Source organism: Lemur catta, chromosome 9 (genome assembly GCF_020740605.2).
Source record: "Lemur catta isolate mLemCat1 chromosome 9, mLemCat1.pri, whole genome shotgun sequence".
NCBI lineage: Eukaryota > Metazoa > Chordata > Mammalia > Primates > Lemuridae > Lemur > Lemur catta.
Genome location: NC_059136.1, coordinates 16,046,613 through 16,073,601, shown reverse-complemented (window position 1 = coordinate 16,073,601; position 26,989 = coordinate 16,046,613). Strand labels below are relative to the sequence as shown.

The following is a 26,989-nucleotide window of genomic DNA, read 5'->3' as shown; positions in this document are numbered from 1 at the left end:
GTTATTGTTAAATACAATATGTGATTGGGATTTTATTAACAACAAAAATAAAACATTCTTTTTAAGCTTCCAGATAAATCAAACCTCAAACAATAAATAATGGAATTATACATTTCTTCATTAAATAGAAATTTCAATTTCCAGGAAGAGCTCTCATAATTTTTTTCTGAAGTCACAGCAGCAATATAGAACAAAGAATTTACCTTAATCTGATCTTTTTACTTGGAATTCCCTGACTCAAACTCAGTGGCTAACTTAGTTTAGAAAACTTTGAATGGTTGGGAAAAGAAAATCATTTTAAACTAAGTGAATAAATTAATACACACATATGTGGAAATAAGCCCTGTGCAAATGTAACATTAACATCACTGCTCAGAGTGCAGTACCCCTGGGACCCTCCCACCTCCTTGTCCCCCTGGGCCTGGGATTTTAGGGAAAGTAACACTCAATTCATTTCTGGTCACACCATGTCCCTAACACTGCTAATGTGTCTTAGCCCTGACCTAGGTATTGGTTTAAAGAATGAGAACACAGCTCAGCAACTATTTTCACCAGGGACTCTGCATCTCTCTCTCTCTCTGGAGATAACTTTTTGGAGATATTTTTACAGGGAAAAAGACAGACCAGCCATTCTTATCCATTAGGCTCCAGCTGCAGTTTGGGGATGGTTACAAAACTGGCCAGCTGCCTGCAAAAGAGTCTATGGGCCACGCCAGCCATCTCCCGAATAATCCTTTTGTCCGAAGCTGCCCGTTCTTCAGAAACCTGTATGCTGCCTAGGCACAAGCAGATCAGATTCTCTGGTGCCAAAACGGCCACTCTGCATCCAAGAGAACAAACTTTGTGCTTGAGAAGATAGCACTGCTGGCTCTGAAAATGGTAAAGCCAGAGCAGACTCCTAATTCTGCTTAATTACACTTCTAGGTGAAATAGTTTTATACTTCATGACCTAAATCTAGAAATTCAGACAAGTAAAGAGAAGCCCTTCATCTTGTAAACTTCTAGTAACAAATTTATTAACAGTGTGTAAGTATTCTGAAGTTTCCCAAAGCACTAAGAATGATCCTGGGACGTTTGAAAAAGTTCTCCTGAAATTAACATGATGACAAATCAAGCACAGAACGTGTCTCCCTGGGTATCATCATAGATGCCTAATGCCTCTGGAACCTTTCCTCTTGTTATTGACACTTTATCGTATCTGTGTTTACACTGCAAACATATGCCCAATCAACCCAGAGAATAAAATAACTGTTCTTAAGAGCTTCGCTGTATATAACCTTAAAATAGACAGGAAATGTTTAGCGTATTAGGAATTAGCCAGACTCACAAATGTGCACCCATTAGAGATTTTACCCTTTAAAAAATTATTTTTTTTTAAACTGGAAAGAAAAGAAACAACATGAAACCACCCCAAATTATTTAACTAGTAAAGCCATGTGGTTTAACAATATTTTGGGCTATTTTTAGGGAAGACTCTACCACCGGGATATGAAATTTTCTGCTTAAAGTGAAGTAAAAGACAGTTTAAAATGGAAAATCACAACTGACATACTAAGGTTCTGCAATGAAAATTAAAGTGGCGGTTTCTGTTCTCACGGGCATGTCAAAGCCGGCTGTGGAATGATGAACAGCAAGTGAAATAATGGATAAAATACACCAGAAGGAGTATTGCACTGGAGGCACTGTTTTAAAAACAGAATACACTGGCTTTATAAAGTTATTTTCTTTCTGATTAATTTTTTTAAAAGCGCAATTCAACTAGAGATAGAAGTTGAGACGATGTCTCGGGGTAGTGTACTACAGTTGTTAAAAAAAAATAAGTTAAAAACAGGAGCACACCAAAAGGAAAGCAGAGGTATTGGATTTATGTCATCCAAAAGCTACATTAATTAGGAAAAAGAACAGTTTCAAACAGCCAATTTGTACTCATTAAAAATGAATGCGGTGACAGCATTAAACATTTCTCAGGGCATTTTCTAGAATAACCCAGGAATGCCCCCCAACTCCGGGTGAAAGTATACCTCCAAACTTTAACAAGTGTTCTGCTGGTTTATAATACCGTGCTCATCAATGAATCCATAAATTTGGAAAGGGTAAATTCTCCACTCCAAACCTGCTTGTGTCATTTTAGAAAAACAATTTTTCTAAATGCAATATTGTATAGAAAACTTGGACCTCTTAAACTTGGACCAAGAAACCAAATTAAGACCTCAAGCATGTGGTGTGTGTGTGTGTGTGTGTGTGTGTGTGTGTGTGTGTGTGTGTTTATATATATAAAAAAATCCCTCCCCTACAATGAAAACCAAACAAACAAACAGAAAACCTAAAAGTGTATACCTGCTTTCTGACTTCACAGCAAATCAGAAATTGCATAGGATATACTTTGTGCAAGGCAAAAAGCCTTTTAAGTATCTGGAATATAACTCCTAATCTTGCTCACAGTTCTGGTATATCAGATATCATCAAATTTGTGTTTTAAGTAGTCTTTCATAACCTTGGCAATTGGTAGTTCATCAAGTAGCTTTAGGTTTTGAAGGCCTATACATTGTCGAATTTTAATTCGGCACAGGTCCTGCAAGTTTCTGGGCTGTCCTAAAAAGACAGAAAAAAGAGAACGTTACAAAGCTACAAAGTACAATATTTAAGGTGGGTTTTTAGGTTTTGAAAATAATTGTTCATTTCATTGGGAAGTCTCTATCAACTTTATATAGAAAGGATTGGAAAGACACTAAAAACCTTCATGTGATGTCTCATTTGATCCTTTTCACAACCTTGGGATGGTACATATTTTCACCTCTATTTTACAGAAAAGGATACTTAGTATCAGATTTAAGTAAATTGCTCAATGCCAGACCAACAACTAAAGATTCAGACCGCTTCTAAAAACATTTCTGATTCTAATCCTGGTATTCTTTCCATTACAAATCAGAAGAACTCTGGTTCTCGTCCTGATTAGGCCCCTAACATGCAAGATGAGACTGTGTGGGCAAATCATGTCTCTGGGCTTCAGTTTCTCCATCTGAAAAGCTTGGGGACTGAATGAGATGCCCTCTACTGTGAGACCTCCTTCCAGCTCTGGGTCTAGGACGCCTGAGCCTCAATGCCTATCACAACCCGGGTAGAGCCCACCTGTTCACCATGATTCTGGACACAGCCGAACCTTGGTTGTGAGGGTAAGGCTTGAGAGGGGGGTGCAGCAGGAAGGGGATTTGAAAAATCACCCCAAGCCATTCGGAATCTGTGTCACTTCAGGCCTCAAACTCTGATCATCTGCTAACAAAAACTCCTGCTATATAATTCAACTCAGAAGAAAAATCCAATTTCTTGCACTTTTGAATACTTTTTTTTACCAAAACAATACAGATGGCCACAAACACAGCAAAAATTCTTCAATAGTGCTTCAGTAGTGTTTGGAGTCATGGAAGTTCTGCTTTCATATTAAATAATAATAATAGCAAGAGCTAACATATATCGAAGACTTACTCTGTGCCATGTATTGTTATAAGCTCTTGACATATAACTCCTTTAATCCTTTTATGAGGGAAGTCCTTTGATCATCACTCCCATTTTATAGTCTCAGAGAGATTAAGTAATGTGCTTAAAGTCAAGTTGAATGCCATATTTCAGTCATTCTCAAACTTTTTGGTCTCAGAACCCCTTTATATTTTTAAAAATTATTGAGGACCCCAAAGAATTTTTATGGGGGCTATATCTATAGATAACTACCATATTAGAAGTTAAAACAGAAATTTTAGATATACTTATTAATTCATTAAAGATAATAAAAATAAACCCATTACATGTTAATATAAATAACTGTTAATAATAAATATTTTCCAAAACAAATTAAAAAATGGCATTCTTTCACATTTTTGCAAACCTTTTTAATGCACAGCTTAATAGATGACAGTTGAATTTCCATATTAACATATACTGCATTTAATCTGCTGATATAAAATCATATCATCTAGTCTCTGGAAAACTCCATTTACACTCATGAGAGAAGGAATGTGAAAAAGGCAAATGATGTCTTAGTATTATTATAAAAATCATCTTGACCTCACAGATACCCTAAAAGGGTCGTGGGGACTCCAGGGCTCCCCAGGCCATACTTGGAAAGCCACAGTTATACTTAGTACTTTATCCCTTACATAAATTGTACTCGTTTATAGTGATTACCATCATTCAAAATTAAGTAATTCTTCTTAAATGTACAAAGCCCCTTAAGACTCAGACCTCTGTGCTGTCAGGCTGTCTGAACATGCGCTTTCCAGGAGAGTCACTTACTATGTGGCCTCTCAACAGAACTGCAGCAGCAGCGACTGCTTTCTTGGAAATGTCTGTAAACCGGGGGTATGTGTGTCTACAGATGTCTGTACACGGATCTGTGCAAGGATATGACACACACGCTCATGTGTTTCTTGGCAAAATTATGTCTCCTTCGTCTTTCAGATCTCAGCTCAAACAGCACTTCCTCAGAGGAGACTAGGTCAGGCTCCCCAGCAGATATTCCCACGCCCCTTTCCTTTATAAGGTTGTGATTTTACATTACACAACCTACTAAGGTTGTGATTTTGCATTTATTTGATTATGTATTAAGCCTATCTTCCTCACTATATGATATGTTCCATGAGGGCAGGACCATATCTGGCTCCATTTGCCAGTGTAAAACCCAATACCTGACACAGTACTCAACAAATATTAGTCGAACGAATGAATACTTAGTAGGCTTGCCTGTAAAGTATAAAACAGTCACCTCACTGCAAAACATACCCATGTCAACAGCAGATCATTTCCTAACCTGTTTTGAATTATTTTCATCATTATTCATGGGCTACCTCTAGGAAGAAAAATAAATTATCACTGTTACTTTTTAATAAATGCTTACAGTATTTGGTCTGCAAATGCAAAAGAGAATATCAATTAGATGTGAATCTTCTTTTTTTAAAGAAATTTGATTTTCCTAATAGATGACAGGTTTTTTTCAAGTATTTTAATAAACAGAACAAGGTAGTCAGGCAAAAAACAAATGAGGACAAAGTTGATATATATAAGTATACATACATACTTAAATGAAAACATATCATCCAATAAAGTAGTCAAAACTAAATTATTGGAATTAGCTTAGCTAAAGTAAAACAGAAGGAATTGAGACAAAAAGGTTACACAATGGGAAATCTTCTGATACAGCTTTGTTCTGTGGCAGACTGTAGTCTCCATAAATGACCACAATATCTCCTATCCCTCCTGCTCTTTTTTGGCAATGTGACTGGATACTCGTATCATTAAGAGATGAGGTCTGTGTTCCCTCTCCTTGAAACTTATGGTAGAAGTGTTGCTATGTGACTCCCAAGGTTAAGTCATAAAAGGTGATATAGCTTTTGCCTGGCTCTTGGGACATTCACTCTTGGAACACTGCCACTATGCCACGAAGAAGCCCCAGCAGCCTATATAAAGGAAATGAGGTCACTGGCCAACAGTCCTGGCTGACCTCCCAGCCAACCGCCAGCATCAACTCGCCAGCCATCTGAGTGAGCCGTTTTCAAGGTGGAGGAGCCCCAGTCAAACTACTCCAGAAAACACTGCATGGAGCAGAGGAGCAAAACAATTGACTATTGTTGTTTTAAGCCACTAAATTTGTAGCATTAGATAACCAAGTGAGATTCAGGGACCGAGAAGTAGGGCTTTGCCATTGGGACCAGGTGGTGGGAAGGGCTTTGAGGTGAGTGTTATTTACCTAGAAGCCTAAAGGCTTTGAGAAGGCTGTTGGTCAGGGCTGAAAGGCAAGTTTTTAAAAAGTTATTAGAAGCTGGAAGAAAGGGGAACCTTGTATGTACTAGTGCAAAGTTTGGCAACACTGTTACCCATGGTAATGAGGAAAATGGAAAATGTCCTAATGATCTAGTTAAGAAGATTCTTTAGGAAGAATATTGAAAGTGTCACCGGGGTTTCCTCATTGTCTACAATAAAATGCAGGCAGGCAAAGATGAGCTAACAACTTTAATTCAAGGGAAGCAGTAAAAGAAATAATTCCATCCTCACAAGTTATTATCTCTGTATGAGCTTTTCCCAGGGAAAAACGCACATTCTAAATCTGAATATATTGGAACGCTTTACTCAATTTGCTACTGATTTTTCTTCTCTCTGAACGGTGTGTTGTGGCAGTCATTTGGGGAGAATCTGATCTTTGAAAGATTTCTTGACCATGAGTAACTCCTGCCTGCAGAATTACCTTTAATGACAGAGACATATTATAGTGGTTAAAAGCATCAATTCTGGAGCCAGACTGCCCAAGTTTGGTTCCTGGCACCATTTGTGACCTGCATGATCTTAGGCAAGCTACTCAGCCTCTTGCCTTTTTCCTTATGATAACAACACCCACCTTAGACGCTTCACAAGAATTTAAAACGTTAACTTTGATAAAGTACTTAGAATAGTGCCAAGCACATAGTATTTGGTAAATAAATTTTAAAAATATTTGTGAGGATAATGTTTGCTTCTGGTTACCAAAAAAGCAGAAGGCCCCTCTTTGGAAGATGGAGTAGGAGTCTCCATCTTCCTGGTTTTAACACAGTAAAAAAACTAGGTGACAGCTTAACAGTAAAGGAGCAACTGGTAACCCATTACTGGAAACAGTCCTCGGCAAATTGATGGAAATCATATTCTGGAAATCACTGCATGACTTGGATCAGGCAGAGATGTGAGGACTTTTAACTGTATAAAAAGATGTACAGTGATGAAGTGAGCAGCATCATTATACTGTTTCTCCCACTGTTAAGTGAAAAGTGGGCTAAATAATAAAGAGAACTAAGGACTACTCATTGTAAATACTGTCATTTCTAAGACTATCTAAGCAGCTATTTTTTTTCAGGAATAGCATTTGGGAATAGAAGATTATGACTGAAAGAGAAGTACTTATTTCTTGTTAACAGATCACATAAAAGTATTTACTGAGCACCTACTATGTACTCAACAATGTACTTTCCGAAAGATTACAGGGACAAGGAAAGAGAAGGCAGAGAAACAGAATAAAGGAAATGAAAACAAAAAAAATCAACACAAATGTGCACATGATTTACTAGGCATCTTAGAAAATTAATTATTACCCTGTAAAATAAACACATCTCCTGTCCATGGGACTGTAACGGGGGAGAGCTGGGGGATACCTCACAAAAGAGTATAATTTAAGGAATTATAAACACTTTAGGTGATGCAAAAAAACCTACCAGGCATTCATACTAATGAACTACAATGGAATTACATAATAGTTCAAAGGGTTATTAGTCTTTCCATTCTATAAAGAAGCCCATCATTAGTAATAATTGGGCTGGCGTAAAATAGGAAATCAGCTTTTGAAGGGTCTGGTCTACTATAAATTACAAAACCAGGGCCAACAGCATAATTCAGAAAATTAAATATTCTATATCACCTCCCTTTGACATCGCCATTACTGCATTTATGACAGCATAACTTTATTTGGATATAAATATCTGGATTTGTAAAGGAAAATAGGGAGGCAAAACATTTTTAAATAACCAAATGAGCAAAATGAAAGCATAACAAAGTTCCAGGTTTTTCTTTGGTAGAGACTGGAGATGGAGGGGAGGTGTAAAGATGTAAAAAGAGAAAGACTTGTCTCCTCTAGACGGCTTTACAACCAACTGTGTTCCTTCAAGATCCTCTCCATCTTAGGTCAACATCTGGAATGGCCTCCCAATACCTCTTTGTTTTATCTCAGCCTCCCATTTTAAAATCCTACCATAAACACATTTTATCCCTTTGCTCTTCCCTCTGAATTCCCTTCACAGGGACTTACTATGAAATATGCTAAACAAACCTTACTTTATAGGACAAAGGCAGTTTCTAGCTCTCTTTAAAGTAAAAATTATGGCATTCTATTAGGTAGAATCCAAATGTATACAACATCAACCTTATGACACTTATCTATTGGTTATAATTTTTTTCATAGGCAAATGAGCTTTGAACTATACTTTCCATATTTGCACTAAGTCAAACCAAACCATATATGACTCACTAACAAATGATAAGAAATCTCTAGATGCCTATATTAAAAATAGAAAGTGATACAAAACTATAAAGAAGTACAGAATATTTTCTGTATCATTGAACCTAAATGTGATGCATTTTCACTTAAAATTGTGTACTATTTATTTCTAAAAGTGATTTTTTAATAATTGATACTGAAAAAACCTAATAAGACTATGATATGGATATAAATCAATAATTAAAAATAACCTTAAAATGTTACACAAATTATTTTTATATTACATTAACACTGTTTTGGATAAATCATCCTACAAAAAAATTACAGCAGCATTTGGAAGGAACACAGTAGGTTAGGGCACTTGGTGCAGAGGTGTTCTGTGTGATCAGCTGCTCGCATGCTTATTGCTGTATTGGATTTAGCTGAGAGAGCCAAGGCCGAAATTTTACTGTCTTAAAATTGAAAAAGGGGAGTCATGACTTTTATTACTTCTTTTTTTCAAGTTTTTTCCTATGTTTGAAATCTTGTTTTTAAGGCTTTACTTCTGCAGCTAAAAGACAGTACTTGACCACTGCTGAAATTTAAACAAAAAAATATTTCAAATTACTGCAATATTTATAAAACAGTATTTTTAAACATCTGTGATTGATGTTCCAGAAGGCAACTAACTTAAGTACTTGACAGATGAAGTCTTCTGCAAAACAGTTTACACAACTCAATTCCCATCTACTTAATCTTTTTCCTTTAGAAATATGAGCCACTTAATTCCTTAAAACAGACAAATCAAAATATAGCCCAGTCCTACCTGTTACCCACCACTGAAACACACTGATGGTTGCTTCCAGTCTTTGAACAGTGTCTGCTAGAAACACAGATTACTGCCTCAGCTCAGACTCCTCTGGACACTAAACACAAACCTACCCAGTGTATTCTCTGCCCTAAGTATAACCTAGACCAGAGGTTGTCATAGGAATAAAAGATGCTCTGTGAGAGTAAGTTGTTCATACTAGTAAACAAAGTTAAATGCTTCATTTACTCCAGGACTTCTTGGCACCTTTGATATGTTACTGTGCACAATGAATCTCTGAAACTGGGATCTAGGATCCAAGGTACTAGTCTCCAAACTGATTTGAATCATGAATCCATTTTACCCCATACTACCTGGTAGAGCCACACTTCACAAACTTCAGGCATCATTTAGCTCCATAGATCCTAGGCAGTAAATATGCTAGCATAGGGAAAGCAATAATCTAAAACATTTCATATTATTCACAAATTTTAACTTTAGACAGAAATACATTAGAGATTCATCAAATTCTAAAATGCTAGGCTAACAGGACATTGTTAAAAATCTGAACGTAGAAATTGCATATCATTAAGTCTCAATGCTTTAGTTTTAGGACCTCGTTGCACCTTTAAAATTGGAGGACCTCAAAGAATTTTTGTTTATGTCAGTTATATTTATCTATATTTATCATATTTAGAAGTTAAAATTGAGAAATTTTAAAAATATTAAGTCATTTAAAAATAACAGTAATAAAAAATTCACCTGCTGAAATAAATTTTATGAAAAAAAAAGATACAGCTGCTTTCCAAAACAAAAAAGATTTTGTGAGAGGAATGACACCATTTTCCAGTTTTGCAAATAATGTGTGGCTTCACAGAAGACAGCCGATTTACAGATCTGCCTCTGCATTTCACCTGTTGCAATATGCTGTCTTGATGGCAGTACCTGAAGAAAATCCAGCCTCACTCAGATATGTAGTAGGAAAAGGAAGGAATATTTTAATAGCTTTTTTCAAATTATTGTGGATTTTCTTTGATACTCCATCAACACTAGACAAGTAGTGGTTTCTTAAAGGTTAGCTGCAATATGGAATCCAAAACCAAATTGATGAACTTTTTGTACTTTTACATTAAAATCCATTGGTCTACCTTGTACTTTGAATGGATCTTTTACTCATGTGTGATTTTGTAACACTATGCACTGGTCATTTGGAAAACATGGTTCACTGGGTTATACATATCTTCCAAATGTTGACCTGCTCCATTGTATTATTTCAAAAAAATCACTTTTGTTAATATCTCCACTGATCTCAGAACTCTTTAGATAATAGGAATCTCATGGCAGCAAATATACGTTTTCCAGAATCCTCATTTTCAAAGCTCAAATTTTATGACTGTCCATAAGTATTGTCAGTTGTTTTCCTTATAAGTGACAAGTGAACTTTATTGATTTTCAAGAAAATGTCTGACAAACACTTAATACTAAATGGCTACAGTTTGGCTGTCACTCAGTTGCTCAAGTAAAAATGGTGTTCCATGAAAAAAGCTGCTGGTTCTGCTCAAACTGAAGCTGCTTCTTCTCAATTCAATCATTGAACTTTGGTATGCGGTAAGAATACTTCCCATTTCCATCCCATAGAATATTTTAAAAGAATTCAAAAGGACAGCATCTAACAAAATTAATTTTACTTCTTCATCAAAAGCATTTTAAATGGAACTGGAACACTTCCTACTGAGAGTGTCTGGCAGTGAAGGCTACAATGACTCCTAGTCCCAGGTGAGGCCACTGCCTTGATTCATGCTCACATGCCAGCAGTTTTACCTATCATTGCTTGAACCCTATCAGTGCAAATGCCAACACAGTGCAAAAGGCAAATAACATCTTCATATTGTTATGAAATTAGATTTGGCCTCATGGGCATATAAAACAGTTTTGAGGATCCCTAGGAGTCCACACTGTGAAAAACACTGTTCTACATGAATCAAAAAATTAAAAAAAAGAAATCAGAAGCAGCAAGAAATCAGAGCCTTTGAGAGTGGTTACTGGCGAGAAGTTTTAAAATGGAGCAACTTTGAGAACTATGGCCAATTCCCCATTTTTCAGAGGAGTAAACGGAGATCTATCGTGGGGGGGTAAGCATCTTGTCCAAGTTGATAAGGCAAGTCAGGGCCTGGGTCAGAAGCCTGTTAACCACTCTCTCCACCACATCATTCTTTTGATTTAATAGTACCTGACACAGGCATAGCCATAGCTGAGAGTCTTTGGGATAATATACAGGAGACATGTGCCTCTGATCCCAGTGGCCAAAACATTAATCAGATCAAAGGACCATGGACAGAATGTGTTTTTCACATTTTAAGTAAAAATAATGATTTTTTTTTTTTTTTGAGACAGAGTCTCTCTCTATTGCCCAGGCTAAAGTGCAGTGGCATCATCACAGCTCACTGCAACCCCAAACTCCTGGGCTCAGGTGGTCCTCCTGCCTCAGCCTCCTGCGTGCTTGGGAGTACCTGGGATTACAGATGCATGCTACTGCGCCTGGCTAATTTTTTCTATTTTTAGTACAGACTCTTGCACAGGCTGGTCTCGAACTCCTAAGCTCAAGGGATCCTCTCACCTTGGCCTCCCAGAGTGCTAGGATTACAGGTGTGAGCCACCACGTCTGACCAAAAAAATGATAAAACAGGCTTCCAGTTTCAGTTCCAACATGTAAAGAGCTTAGAAGTTGTCACTGTCATCTTTACAAGAAGAAAAACCTGAACAAACTCAAAATCAATAACTTATCTAGGAGACATCAGAAAACAAGTTGCAGGGCAAACCTCAACCAGAAAATCTGGAGAGAGAAATAAATTCAGACAGTTCCAGCTGAGATCTGCTTAGGTGGAGCAGAAGCTATTGGAGCCACAAACTGGTAGGAACACCTAAAGAGTAATCCTGACAAATTGCCAGAGTATGAACTAGCCTGAGAGTGACAGCCCTAGTCTCAGGAAGCCCCCACATGGTTGTGACCTGTCCTTTCAGGAACCCCACCAGGTCCTCAAAGTGAAGAGCCAACAAAGACCCCCTCATGGACGCCGGCAGGGGGAAAGTAAGAGTAAGCACTGTGAAACATACTGAAACACACCCAGAACCTTCTCTATAACAAAGGGCTGCTCCCCAGGGGGAAAGACTATACCAGGACCTTGTCTCAGAGCCATGGGGGAGGGGCATTCCGCAGACTCCAGCCCCCGCTAGTCTTCCTGCCTCACCTAAGGGAGTGGAAAAGCTATACAAGCAGCAGCACTTTGTGAGGGTCACAGCCCAGGGACACAGGCCCACTGAAGGACTGGGATTTAATCAAAGTTACAGACCCCTGGCTCTCCCCCACACTTACAACTACACTCACAGGGCTCCAGTGCAGAACAGCAGGTTAAAGCTGAGAGAGCTGCCAGATGCACTCTCTGAGGAGGAGTACTTAGGGAAGCCCAAAGCCAACTCGGGGGATGAAAACAAGGATGCTGGAGGGATTTGAACCCCCTGGCACCTACAGCTACAACAGGGCCCAACTCATAGCCAGATTAACAGAAACCTCACATTAAAGACATATTTACCTCAGTTCATAGCACCCTATATAGCATGTCTGCTAATAGCGTCAATAAAAAATTACAAGGCATGCTAAAAGGCATGAAAAAACATAGTCTGAAGAGACAAAGCAAGCATCAGAACCAGACTTCCATGTGACACAGATGTCAGAATTACCAGCCAGGGAATTTTAAATAACCATGATTATGAATTTAAACTAATAAAAATATTAGATGGTAACAGTAAAATCTTGACTAATGCCTTAATGAAACAGCAGCTCTGCAGAGGTAGAATTTCCAAACACAGTACAGATGTGGACATCACTGGCAAAGGGAAAAAGGGGTGACAAGCTGGTCCCTCCGATAGCCTTGGACCTTGTCGGCCGCTGCAAATCTTCAACTCCACTTTGCCTTTTGAACATTTCTCTCTTTTACATAAAGGATAAAGTCTTACAATGAAAGGGTTTCCTAGGCAGGTAGCACAACATGGCATCTCTTCTGTAAATAACCTAGCCAGTCAAACACAGGTCCCACCTCCTTTCAAGTGGCATTCTCTAGGAAGGAGCCACCTCATTTACGGCTCTCTCAACTCTCACTGGTCTGCCTTACCAAAAACTTTCCTCCAATTTCCACACCATTTGCACAAGGAACTGCAGGCACCAGCTCTTTTCTTTCTAATCCTTCCCTTTCATCTGCTGAAGTGGCTGGGGAAAGAACAGTCTATAATTCATGCTTGAGCATTCCGAGGTGGGTTTTTCCCCCAAACTGTTAAAGTTCTCTACTACTTCTCTTTGAACAAAATTCCAGGCATGCATATCATTAAAACCTCATTTTTAAAAAATATTTAAGATTAAATGTTTTTGCTAGTCACTGCCTGAGACTCAGCTTTCTCATGGAATTTCTCTTTCTTAAAAAATTTCACGTTCTGAGTAACTCCTTGGTCCATATATTGGCTAGAGGAGTTTACATTGTGGGCAAGAAGATAAGCAGAAAAAAAAATCACTAAATTACAATCCAATTCCTTAGGGTGAGTTCTGTTATTATTTAACCATACCCTCAGGTTAAGCTTTCCTTAGGAAAAATAGTCTTTTCGCAAAGTTATGGTATTGTACCTCTTTAACAACATTTTCTTGTGCTGCCCTTTTCTTGTGCATAAGTGTTAAGTTTCTCTTTTGAACTGAGCAAACATTCCCACAACCTTCTCCTCTTTTACCTTTGGCAAGAGAATTCTAATCAATTTCCACATGCCAGAGCCTCCAGGACCCTCTTAGCTCCCTTAACAGAGTGTGTATAAACACTAAGCTACGTACAAATTATGCCACTTTACCATGTGCACTTGTGTGACCCTGAGAATAAGGGCCCTCTTGAGTTGTGTGCCCCAGTCACATCGCTTGCCTCACCCCCGTCCCAGCCCTGGCACCAGGGCCTGTCCACCTCCTGACTCTGACAGCCTTAGTCCTCAGTGGACTGTCATCAGAATGTCCACCGCTGTCTGTCCTCACTACCATTTCTACTTGTCACCAGTCACACCTTCACTGTTCTATTGTCTCTTTAGTTTATTTGTTCCATTCTCTCTTTTGGGGGGAGGTTCAAGTCAAAAAAACCCTAAACCCCCCCCCAAACTGACAGGTGATGCTCATTACTCAGGTAGGCTCAGTGGCTCTTCTTAGCTGTGTTCATTGTTCCTGGCTTTTTGGAAGAGGCCCTGCAGAGCGCCAGCCATCCTGGAAGGTGGAGGTTTCCAAAGTGTGAAACTCTGGATAGCTCAGACTGGCTGTCGTGCACAGTAACGGCAGCTCTTCTGGGCTTCTCCCGCCACGCGTCAGCAGCAAGGCACCAGCAGACACTGCTCCATTACTGGCCACTGATCTGCTCTGTTTTGATGCAGTACATATTAGAGTTTTTATGGCAATTTTTCAAAAAAGCCGCAGTAGGTTTTAAACTCCAGGATTATGATTTTTTTGGTCTCTTCCAATTTACATAATCTGCTTCTTGTCAAAACGGTGCAATGAATAGTAAGATGGCCCTGAATAAGGACCACCAAGTGACACCTCTGCTGTCCTTACACCTCAGGAGTCTGAGTTCTCAGGTTACAAGGCAACAGCTTGGTGCCTGGAGCTGTGGTGAGCTCACAGACTTGACCCCGTGCTCCCTAACTGCCCAACCTTCTTTCAAGTTGGCTTTCATGACACAGCTCAGTTGAGGGCGCCAAAGAGCATCAGCTCCAGGTGCTCCTTCTAGCCCACGCCATTCACCAGGAAAAGAAAACCTATTAGAGGGAAAGAACGCACACGTAAAGCAGTAACAGCAAATTTGCTGCTGACATTCAGAAACACCAATGGAGAGTCAAGAAATAATGAATTATGCTGAGGCACCTGAAATCAAACGAGAACTGCAGTCTTAAGAACACAGAGGGACCTGCATGTTGGAAAGTATTCCAAGTTTCCTTACTCCTAGGCATATGCAGTCAGCCACCAACCAGAGCTTGCTGAGGACCTCCTAGGTGCATGGCTCTGCTCCCTGGGCAGTGGAGAACTCAAGTACAGACAGAAACAGTAGGCCCTGTTGATGATTCTATCTGCCCCTAATTTTAAGGTACATGTGAGTCTTTCTTTAACTCAACATACTTGCTGTCCACAGCACTGCTGTGGGGGAACTGCGCAGCTCTGAGGGCTTGGGGACACAGGAAAGCTGCCCAGCAGCTTCTCCCAGCCACCTGGGCTGTGTGCCTCTGTGTGCAGACTCTCCACAGCAGTCTACGGGGTGGAAAATAGGAGGCTTGGGTAGAATACGAATCTAAGGGATTCACTCTGTTGGTACCAAGCCAGTCCTCAGTGCTTATCCACCCTCACTTTATTAATTGCATATTTTATTTTGAAAACCACTTACATAGCACTTAAAATGTACTGGACCACTTAAAATGTACTGGGCACTGTCCTAAATGCATTATAAATATTAACTCATTTAATCTTCACAACAAGCCTATAAGATATCATTATCCTAATTTGAAGATGAGGACACTGAGGCACACAGAGGTTAGGTAACCTGCCCAAGGCCACTGCTAACACGTGGTGGAGTTTGGGCTCAAACTCTTGCAGCCTAGCTCTAGTCTACAGCATTAACCACTGAGCAAAATATTTAACAAAAGGGGCTGAGGCATTCATTTGAATAAGTAATATGCCTTTCCGAGGGCAGCCACACCTATTTAACCAAGACTCTCTAGTGCAGAAGCTACAAGAACAACAACAACATAAAGATACGAGGCAACCAGCAGCTGCAGTCCCACATACACAGCATCTCCTGTCCTTGGCTACTTCTGTGTGCCTCCAAAGCTTTCAGCAAGGGATAGCTACCAGTCAGCCCCAAATACCTCTCCCAAGGCAGGCAGATCTGTGCTGGTCAACATGGGAGCCACTGGGCACTTGTGGCCATTTAAATTTAAATTACAATTAAATAAAATTAAAAATTCAGTTCCTCAGTGACACCAGCCACATAACAAGTGCTCAACAGCCACATGGGACCAGTGGCCACCATACTGGACAACACAGAGAGAGACCATTTCCACCATCACAGAAAGTTCTACTGTCTAGCATTGAGTTAGACTCTGAGCATGATTTCTTTTTACCCTTTAGTCTGAATACATCTAGTGGTAATAATTTCATCTTTTCCCCCATTATGAATACACAAAATTCATTACGTATTTCTTTATAAAGCAAATTTTTATGCCAAAGTTCAGTTCCAAGGGGTACAGTGGATTATGTATAAGCAGGTCAAGTAAACCCCTTGCTCCCTAGGACCTGGTACCCAGAATGTTAATATGTCTTCTTCTATAATAATGACTGAAAGTTTAAAATCAGTGAGGAAAAAGGAATTCATTAAAAAGTACAGCAGAAAGCAAAATCAATTTTGCTCATAGACTGTAGCTTTGTGTTGGACATTAAACTCGGGACATGCATTCACTGGGTCACAAGGAAGCTTGATAAGAGAGGGTGGCTAAGTCCATGCCAACTAATACCCCTATCAGAAAAACAGCTCAGACACGTGTGCTACTACACAAAGTGGGTCAGACACTTTCAGGCTTTGAAAAAAAGCACCCACACAAAAACAGGTCAAATACAATGGAAGCCATGTGGCCCAGGGACAGTGGTGCCAAATTTCCCACTGCTAGCAAATATTTTCTTACAACAGTTTCTAGCACCCTTAGCCTTCATTACTAGTACCACTGTTCCATTTCACGTGGGATCAAGTGAAGCAGAAAAGCCACAATTAAAAAGTGAACAACTTAGCAATAAAGCACAAATTTTACTACATTTTCATAGCTAAGGAATCTAAAATCCAAAATTTTTCTTTCTAAATCCTCAAGCTTAAGTCCACGGAAGCATGGAAAGACTACCCTTATCAACCAGTAGGACTTGTCTTGTTTTAACATAGATCTTTGTTCATTCTAAAAATTCTCTTCTCTCTGTCCTTTACTCCACTTCTTCTCTCACCCTTACTATCTATATCCCATTACTTTTAGTAACACAATTGAATTTTTATGAAATCTTGTGATATAGTAGAACTTTTTTTTTTTTAAATTTCAGATGAATAAGGCTTCACTTGCCAAGCAGGGCTAATAAAAATGATTAATGTCTAGACATCTTAAGTTATAAAAATATCGCAAGCTCCTCATAAGATGCACATTTTAAAAAAAGATGCAGTAATAATAATAATTATATTACATACTTGTGACTTCTTGTAAGAAATCCAAACATGGTCGACTACTTCCAGAAATACTTATTGAAACAGCCAGTGGGGTCTGTCCTTCATAGTTCCTTGTGTTCGTGTCCGCTCCATAATTATATAACATCCGTGCACAAAGCACATCATCCCTAAGGGCAGACAAGTGTAAAGGAGTCTGTCCATCTTCTAAGCGGCCCAAGTTTGTGTCTGCCCCTCTCTGAAGGAACATGCGGCAATAAGAGTGATTGCTTTTGATCACAGCATATCGCAACAGGAAGCCATTCTGAATGTCGATGTTGGCGTTGTGGTCCAGGAGGATTTTGACACAGCTTGACCTCTCTCGGATAATGGCGAGCTGAAGCGGCGTTGTACCTTTATCGCTGAGTGGGTCGACCTCAGCCTTGAACTCCAGGAGAAGTCGGACAAATGAGTCCCTACCATAGTGGGCAGCCACATGGAGGGGAGTCCAGCCATCATTGCTTTTTGCATTAATGATGTCGCTCCTGTATTCAGATTCTAACATCAAGCGTGCAATCCGGGCCCGGCCATGCATGGCTGCGTAATGAAGAGCTGTGAAGCCTCCGATTAAGTCCTTAACTGTGGGATCGGCTAGAGTTAAAACCAAAATGAAAATATTAGCAGACTCTAAGACAAAACAACAAACACTACCATGGCACAGGACATTTTAGCCAATTTGCATATAAAATGTGAAGCAATCAAATATTATGATGAACATGAAGTACTTTTTTCCTCAGTTTAATTCAAGTCTAGTTTTAATGGGAAATAAATTTAGTAGAAAGTTATCAAGTCTGAGTTAACAGAAGGAGACAGACAAGAAACATGGAGTTTAGACCACCACACCCCTCTTTGCTAATTTAACCCAACTGCCTTTGGCTACCCAACTCCCTCATCTCTGTATTGTTGTATGTTTCTTTTCTGTTTTGAACTTTTTGTTTTATTTTCTCTTATGCTGCTTCTTAGTCTTAAAGAGAAGCATGTGTAGCAACATCTGCTGTTCTAAATTACGGACGTACTATGGTCTGGCAGACTCTGTTGTTTTAGGGTGTATTAGGTTAAAAAAAAGTTTTTCTGTGGTCTGTGCAAATTCCAAAGCATGTAAGCTATCTGTGAAGTGATCTTGATAAAGTGTATTTTCATAAGATAAAAGTCTATTCTGAATTCTTAGTTTTACATGAACTTTGGAGTTTATAGGAATTAAGCAACACATTATGTGAAAAATTGGGAGAAACCTCCGCACTGTATAAATATTATTTTCTAAAACAGTTCCAAAAACCTCTCCTAAATTGACTGATTTCTGGGGAAGAAAAAAACAGCTATAATTTATCTGCTATGTGACCACTCAAGTCACAGACTTTTGTCACTGGCCTCAGCTCTTTCATTAAGCCAAAGGTCAGTTCTCTGCAGCTCTCACCCCAGTGGCATCCCTGGGCAATGGGCAGAACAGGGACAAGACTTGCATATGCAGAGCATCTCCTGGAGGCCAGCAATTCAGTGGAGAAGATAAATTGATCAGACCTAACTACCTAACATTAAAATGTGTTCTTGTAACACTTGCTCTTAATTTTTGGGTTGTTAATGAAAGAGAAAAATATCACTAATGTTTTTCACATACACACACAAAAACCCTCCTAAAGTACACGAGTGTTTACTCATGTACTGTTTACCAAAATGTTATTTAGGTTTAGAACATATAATGACGGCTGGGTTCTTTTAGAAAAATTCAGGAGGCAGAAAAATATATGTAAAATAATAATAGTGTGGAGAGTGAATATTTCTGTTAAGAATGAGTTGCTAACAAAAACTACAAAAGTAACTTTTTTTAAGGTAAGCTGTATCATTTGGATTTCTAAAAACATTTAATATAAAGTGACAGTGCACAATGGTAGTATTATTTTTATCTACTTAGAGGAAATGAGGGTATCATACCTCCCTTGGTCTTAACTAAAAGAAAAATATACAGTATCTATTTACTATGTGACTTAAAAAAGCAAGGCAAGAACATTTTACTAAAGCATTTTGCTGCCATCTACTGGTAAGGCATGAACACGACCTACTAATGTTTCCATTTTGACAGATGCTGCTGAGCCTTCAAAGTCACTCCTATCTGTTTTAGATACATCTCTTACCTAAAGTTGACTAAGTGAATACAGGCATGAAATCTAAAAGATCTCCTTCTATTCAAATGAAACAATAAATATTGCCAAAGGTCATTTCTAATCTATACCTGGCCAATCAACTATTTGCAGACATTCCTTCTTAATCTGTGAGTGAAATTTAAGAATACCTTCTTTCACTTCTCCCTCCTTTCATCCACCAAGGGTGCCTTTAAAGGTGCCAGCCAACATCCTTATTTGCAACTATACTTGGTCTAGTTGATCGTAAAATTAAAATTACGTTACATGAAATTGTACTTGCATCCTTGGTCTCCACTTTAGGTCTTTTTTAGGTTCTATTTACATTTTGGTGCTATACTTAACTAAGGGAAAACAGAGATTAACACACAATGACCTGCTTAGTCTCAGTAAAAATTATTCAAATGAATTAAATGAGCACACACTGGGAACACGGTACAGAATGAAGAACTGCAGGATAACAGTGCATAAAATTTATCCTCACAGAATTATCAAAATGGATCATAAGGTAAGGAAAATACAAACAAAACTTAATTTAAGGATTATTTTTAGCCAATGCAATAAGACAAGAAAAAGATTTAATTTGTAATATTAACAGAAACTACAAAATGTCTAGATAAAAATTCAGTAAGAAATATGCAAGGCACATGCAAAGAAAATTTCTTTGAACAGAACTCACTTCATCTGTCTGCTTGTCCTTTCATCAAAAAAGCCTTCCCTGAACACTTCGTCTAAAATAGCAACCCCACCAAACTTATTTTGTCCACTTAGCAAACATTTTATCCTCAGGTGAGACTTATTTTAAACGAGGTATAGCATAATTTCAACAAACTAAATTTACTAAAAAAATGTGAAATATATATGAATAAAAGCAAAGAAACATTCCTTATGAATATAGTTTCTTTCTTTTCTAATAGGTTTACTGAGGTAAAATAAAGTTCACTCATTTTAAGTGTGCAGATTGATGAGTCTTGATAATTTTAATACAATCATATAACCCACCACCATGGTAAAATATAAAACATTTCCATCATCTCAAAAAGTTCCTTCATCCTTCTTTATAGTCAATTCCCTGCCAAGACTATGGGCCCCTAGCAAACCATTGGTTAACAAATTTCTATAAATTCATATAAATGAAATCATTTATAGACTTTTGTGTTTGAATTGTTTCACAAAAGCATGATGCTTTTGAAATACTTCCATGTTGTGTATATCAACAGTTCACTCCTTTGTATTGCTGCATAGTAGTCCATAATATAGATATATAATTTCTTATCCATTCATGAGCAGATGGACATTTGAGTTATTTCAGATTTGAGGCTATGTGAGTAATGAATGCTACTATGAACATCCATATACAAGTGTGTGGGGATATATGTTTTCATTTTACTTGGGTTTAATATCTAGGAGAGAATTGCGGGGTCATATGTTATATACACACTAAATTTTATAAGAAACTGCCAAACTGTTAGTTTCTAAGTAGCCGTACTATTTTACATTCTCACTAGCCATGCATCAGAGTTCCAGTTGTTCCACATCTTGGCATCATTAGTAATTTTAATTTTATCCATTCTAGAGAGGGTAAAAGAGTGACTTATTGTGCTTTTAATTTACATTTCTCTAATAACTAGTGATATTGGACATAACTATGTACTTCCTTTTGTGAACAGTCTGCTTACATCCTTTACCCATTTCCATTGGTTGTCTCCTCACTAATGAGTCCTCAGAATTCTTTATCTATTCTGGATGTATGCCCTTTGTCAGATGTTTTATAAATATTTTCTCCTAGTTTGTTGTTTGCCTTTTCATTTTCTATGCTGTATTTTGAAGAGCAAATTTTTAATTTTCACGAAGTCCATTATTATGTTTTTATTTACAGTTTGTGGTTTTTGTGTACAATTTTAAGAACTTTTTGCCCAACACAATGTCACAAAGATTTTCTGTTTTCATCTAGAAATTCTGTACTTTTAACTCAAGTTTTGGCCAATGATCCACTGCTAGTTAATTTTTGTATATGGTGTAATGTAAGGTTGAGGCTCATTATTTTCTATATCTTATAATAGATATCTATTTGTTCCACCAAATTTTATTAAAAAGACTATTTTTTCCCAATGATTTGCCTGGTGCCATTGCTGAAAATCAATTTACTATGAAAGTCCGGGTCTATTCCTGAACTCTATTTTGTTCCATTGATCTAGAAGAATCATCGTACACTAATCCTAGACTGTCTTGACTATTGTAGTTTTATAGTTAGGTTTTGATAGCAGATAGTGTAAGTTTTCCAGCCTTCTTTAAAATTATTTTGGCCAATAAATTTTAGAATTAGCTTGTCAATTTCTTCAAACAAGACTGCCAGAATTTTGATTGGAACTCCACTGACTCTGAAGATGGCAATCTCCCCCAAAATGACCTAAACAATATTAATGCCTCCAAACCATGAACATGGAACATTTTTCCATGTATTTATGTCTTCTTTAATTCCCCTCAGCAATGTTTTGTCATTTTCAGTGTATAGGTGATGCACTCCTCTCATTAAATTTATTCCTAAGTATTTTAAATTTTGTTTCTATCATAATGAGTTAAAATCTCATTTTCTGAATGTTAATTGCTGTTAAAGAGAAATAAAATTGATTTTTGTACATTGACCTATGTATCATTTTTGTAGATTTCTTATAATTTTCTACATTCACAATTATGTTCTCTTCAAATACAGTTTTATTTCTTCCTTTCCAATTCACTACTTTTAATTATTGTTCTTCCCTTATTCCAATGGTTAGAACCTACAGCAGAATGTTGAATAAAGTGGTAAAAGTATATACCCTTGCCTTGGTTCCTAATCTTAAGAGAAAGCATTCAGTAGTTCACCACTGAGTACAATGTAAGCTGCAACTTTCATAATGCCCTTCCTTAAGTTTTGGAAATCACCTTCTGATTCTCATTTGCTCAGTCTTTATCATGAATGGGTATTTAATTGTCACATACATTTTCTACATCTATTGAAATGGTCACTTGGTACTTATCTTTTATTCATTAATATGGTAACTTACTCATCCTATAAATTTTTAGATGTCAAATAAAACTTGCATTCCTGGGATAAATACTACTTGGGCATAACACAACATCCTTTTTTATACACTGACAGATTGAATTTGCTAGTATTTTGTTAAGAATCTTTATATCTATTATCATGAAAGATGCTGGACTATGGAGAGACTATGCAGATGAGGGGGCAAAAAAGATAATGGTCTATATAGTTTTCTTTTCTTGTAATGTCTTCGTTTGGTTTTATATCTGGGCAATGCAAGCCTCATACAGTAAGTTTGGAAGTGTTCCCTCCTCTGCTTTATCAAAAAGTTTGTGAAAGATCATTATTTATTCTTTTAATATTTGAAATAATTCAACAGAGAAGCCAGCTGGGCCTAAAGTTTTTTTAGTGAAAAGTTTTAGTTATGAACCAAATTTCTTAAATTGTCATAGGGCTATTAAATTATTGTATTTTTCTCCTTGGGTCAGGTTTAGCAATGTGCATCTTTCAAGAAATCTGTCCATTTCTCCTAAATGGTACAAAGGTGCTCATTATATTTCTTAATCTTTTTGATGTTGATAGGATCTCTAGTGACATTCCTTTCACCATTAAAAAATTTTTTCTTTGCTGATACACAATATTTTACATATTTATAGGGTGCATACAAGTATTTGTCACATGCATAGAATATGTAATTATTGAATCAGGATATTTGAGGTACCCATCATCACCTTGTGTATTTATCATTTCTATGTGTTGGGAACATTTCAAATTGTCTTCTAACTACTTTGAAATATGCACTACACTGTTGCTAACTGTAGTTACCCTACTCTTTATTGAACATTAGAACTTATTTACTCTAACCATATGTTTGTACCCATTAACTAACCTCTCTTCATCCCCCCCAACACACACCCTTCCCAGACTCTGGTATCTATCATTCTATTCTCTACCTCCATGAGATCAACTTTTTTGGCTCCCACATATAAGAACATGTGGCATTTGTCTTTCTGTGCCTAGGTTATTTCACTTAACATAATGACATCCAATTCCATGTTGCTGCAAATGACATGATTTCACTCTTTTTCATGGCTGAATAGTATTCTGTCATGTATATACACCACATTTTCTTTACTCATTCATCCACTGATGGACACTTAGGTTGATTCCAAATCTTTGCCATTGTGAATAGTGCTGCAGTGAACATGGGGGTACAGGTATCTCTTTGATAAACTGATTTCTTTTCTTTTGGATAAACATTCACTGTGGGATTGCTAGATCATATGGTAGTTATGGTCATTTTATTTTTAGTTTTTTGAGAACTCTCCACACTGTTTTCCATACTGGTTGTACTAATTTACATTCCCACCAACAGTTTATAAGAGTTCCCTTTCCTCCGTATCCTCACCAGCATCTGTTATTTTTAATTTTTTTTAATAATAGCCATTCTAACTGGGGTAAGATGATATCTCATTGTGGTTTGATTTGCATTTTCTTGAGGGTTAGTAATGTTGAACATTTTTTCATATACCTGCTGGCCATCTGTATGTCTTCTTTTGAGAAATGTCTCTTCATGTCCTTTGCCCACTTTATAATGGGATTTTTTTTTAATTGCTGAGATGTTTTCAGTTCCTTATATATTCTGGATATTATAATGTCTATTATAACGTTTCTCGCTGGATAGTTTGCAAATATTTTCTCCCATTCAACACATTGTCTCTTCATTCTGTTGATTTTATCCTTTGCTTTGCAGAAGCTTTTTCGTTTAATATAGCCCCATGTCTGTCTATATTTGTTTTTGTTGCCTGTGCTTGTGATGTCTTAGCCATAAAATCTTTGCATAAGCCAATGTTATGAAGTGTTTTTCTCATGTTTTCCTCAAATAGTTTTATAGTTTCAGGTCTTACGTTTAAGTCTTTAATCCATCTTGAGCTGATTTTTGTATATCGTAAGAGGTAGGGGTCCAGTTTCATTCTTCTGCATAGGGATATCCAGTTTTCCCAGCACTACATACTCGCAAATTTCCTTACTACATATTGAAGAGACTATCATTTTACCCAGTATATGTTCTTGATGCCTTTGTTGAAAATTAGTTGGCTGTAAATACATAGATTTATTTCTGCATTCCCTATTTTGTTCCATTGATCTTTGTGCCTGTTTTTATATCAATACCATGCTGTCTGGGTTACCATAACCTTGTAATATATTTTCAAGCCAGGTAATGTGATGTCTCCACCTTTATTCTTTATACTCAGGATTGCTTTGGCTATTCAGGCTCTCTTTTGGTTCCATAACAAAACATTTTTTTCTAATTTGGTGAAAAATGAAGTTGGTATTTTCATAGGGATTGCACTGAATCTGCAGATCACTTTAGGCATTATGGTAATTTTAACAATATTACTTCTTCCAATTCACGAACATCGATGTCACTCCATTTCTTTGTGTCCTCTTCAATTTCTTTCATCAGTGCTTTGTAATTTTCCTTGTAGAACTCTTTCACCTCCTTGGTTAAATTTATTCCAAGGTATTTTTTTTTTTTTGTAGGTGTTGTAAATGGGATTGCTTTCTTGATTTCTATCTCAGCTAGTTCATTACTGATACATAGAGATGTTGATTTTGCATCCTGCAACTTTACTGAATTCACTTACCCGATGTAAAGATTTTTTGGTAGAGTCTTTAGGTTTTTCTAGATATAAGATCATATTAGCAAAAAGGGACAATTTGATCTCCTCTTTCCAATTTGGATGACTTTTATTTGTTTCTCTTGCTTAATTGCCCTGGCTAGGACTTCCAGTGCTATGTTGAATCCTTTTTCTACTTAATATCCTTGTTATTAGTTATGTGTGTTTTCTCTTGTTTTTTTCATCAGTCTGGATAGAGATTTATCAATTTTTTAGTTCCATTAATCTTCTCTATTATTTGCCCACTTCCAATTCCACTGATTTCAATTCTTCTATTATTTCACTATTTTTTACTTTGGGATTAACTTAATGGCAGTGGTGTACAGAAACTGTTTCAATATAGTCCCCTTCTTTTTCCCTTCCTCTGTGCAATTACTGTCATAAATATTTCATCTTTATAGTTATTAGCCCAACAATAGTTTAGTTTTATAATTACTGTTTTATATTGCCTTTTAAGAGATGAAAGGAAGAAAAAAAAAATCTATGTTGTCTGTGGCAGAACTAATGGTAAAAAAACCCTGCATTCCCTAATAACTACTGTAACAATGATAGAATTTCAGCTATACTGCCTACATTTTTAAAAAATTATACATAATTGTAATCACACCCTAATTACTTAACCTTTTCTCTATATCTGGGCACTGAAAATGCCTTCATTTTAAAAATTACATATAATGAGGGGTGATATTTTTATAAAGAAAATATTTCCTGCATTTAAGTTGGTTTCCTTTGGATAAATTAACAATTAAATTTAATTTAATCATTAAATTAAAATTAAATGAATAGGATTAATACAAACAGATTTATTGGGTAAAAGGATCTACATTTTTAAGACTTTAGTACATACTACCAAACTGCTTTCCACAAGTACTCTCACAAATTACCATCAATATACTTGTTTCACTTTTGGAATTATCATTTGCAAGATCTTTCATATTTAAAAAGCTAAAAAGTTCTCACCATTCTTTTGCAGATTTCTTTGACTGCTCCCCTTATCTCTCTTATTTATGTGTTTCGCCAGAAATATTTTACCTACTTTATTGAGAGGAGATCTGAGATGCTTTTCTCAGGTTTCTCTGGGGGTTTATTTTATAGGTTTAACTTATAGAGCTTTAGCCAACTGCCCTCATACCAATTTGCATAAACAATGAATCTGAAAATAAATAAATGCACTAAGATTTGGTCTCTTCATGTTATTTTCTTGAAATAGCCAAGATCGTCTTGGAATTTTTAGAAAGATTCAACACTGGAAAATTCAGATAATGAGCTTATTGTAATTCCTACCCTTGTAATAGAGACTCTTCATTACAATTCCAGCAGCACACTAACCTGGTCAGAAGGATTATCAGGATTTGTACGGAGGTGCTATTATATGCTTCCTATTTTTGTTTAAAACTCAAGTATTTTTGGACATTATAAAACCCTAAATTTTCATCATTTTGAAGCAGGATGTCTGAAAGTAAAGCAGCATAATATCACTTATCTGCACAGGCCAGTGTTTTACTGCTGCCCCTTCATACCCACCAGTTCTGCATCGGCAGATCCAACCAACCAAACATTAGAAATGTGTAATTAAAAAAAATACAACAAATTTAAAAAATAGAGTATAAAAAATATTTACATAGTATTTACATAGTGCTAGGTATTTTAAGTAATCTAGAGATGATTTAAAGTGTACAGGAGGATGTACATAGGTTATATGCAAATACTATGCCACTTTATATCAGGGACTTGAGCATCTGTGGATTTTGAGGGGGGCACCTAGAACCAACTCCTCTCGGATACCAAGGGATACCAAGGGATGACTGTATATCTGAGCTGTCCTATATGGCAGCCACTCATCACATGGGACCACTGAGCACTTAAAAACGTTGCTAGTGTGAGTGAGGAACTGAACTTTGTATTTAACTAAAATTTAAATAGTTACACATCTGTGCACAGCACAGGTTTAGATTAAACTAGAAAGAAAGCCTCACTTTTGTCTTCCTTTTAGAACAGAGGTAATGCCAGTTATCCAATTCAAACTTGCTCGTTTTCTGCACAAAACTGGATTTCT

At 37.1% G+C, this 26,989-nt stretch overlaps 1 protein-coding gene across 3 annotated transcripts in view; it reads right to left on the bottom strand.

Annotated features, from left to right (window-relative positions):
* Positions 1–2,253: 2,253 nt before the first annotated feature.
* Positions 2,254–26,989, bottom strand: part of ASB7 (ankyrin repeat and SOCS box containing 7) — a 39,943-nt gene continuing 15,207 nt past the window's right edge. For 2 of the 3 annotated variants that reach the window (XM_045560447.1, XM_045560449.1), the window contains 2 exons: positions 17,078–17,683; positions 2,255–2,592 (listed from right to left, as the gene is read on the bottom strand). In XM_045560447.1, coding sequence (XP_045416403.1) covers positions 2,453–2,592; positions 17,078–17,683 — 746 coding nt within the window. In that variant the 3' untranslated portion in view covers positions 2,255–2,452. Of the gene's footprint in view, positions 2,593–17,077; positions 17,684–26,989 lie in introns of all 3 variants that reach the window. The other variant, XM_045560448.1, reaches the window with a different exon arrangement.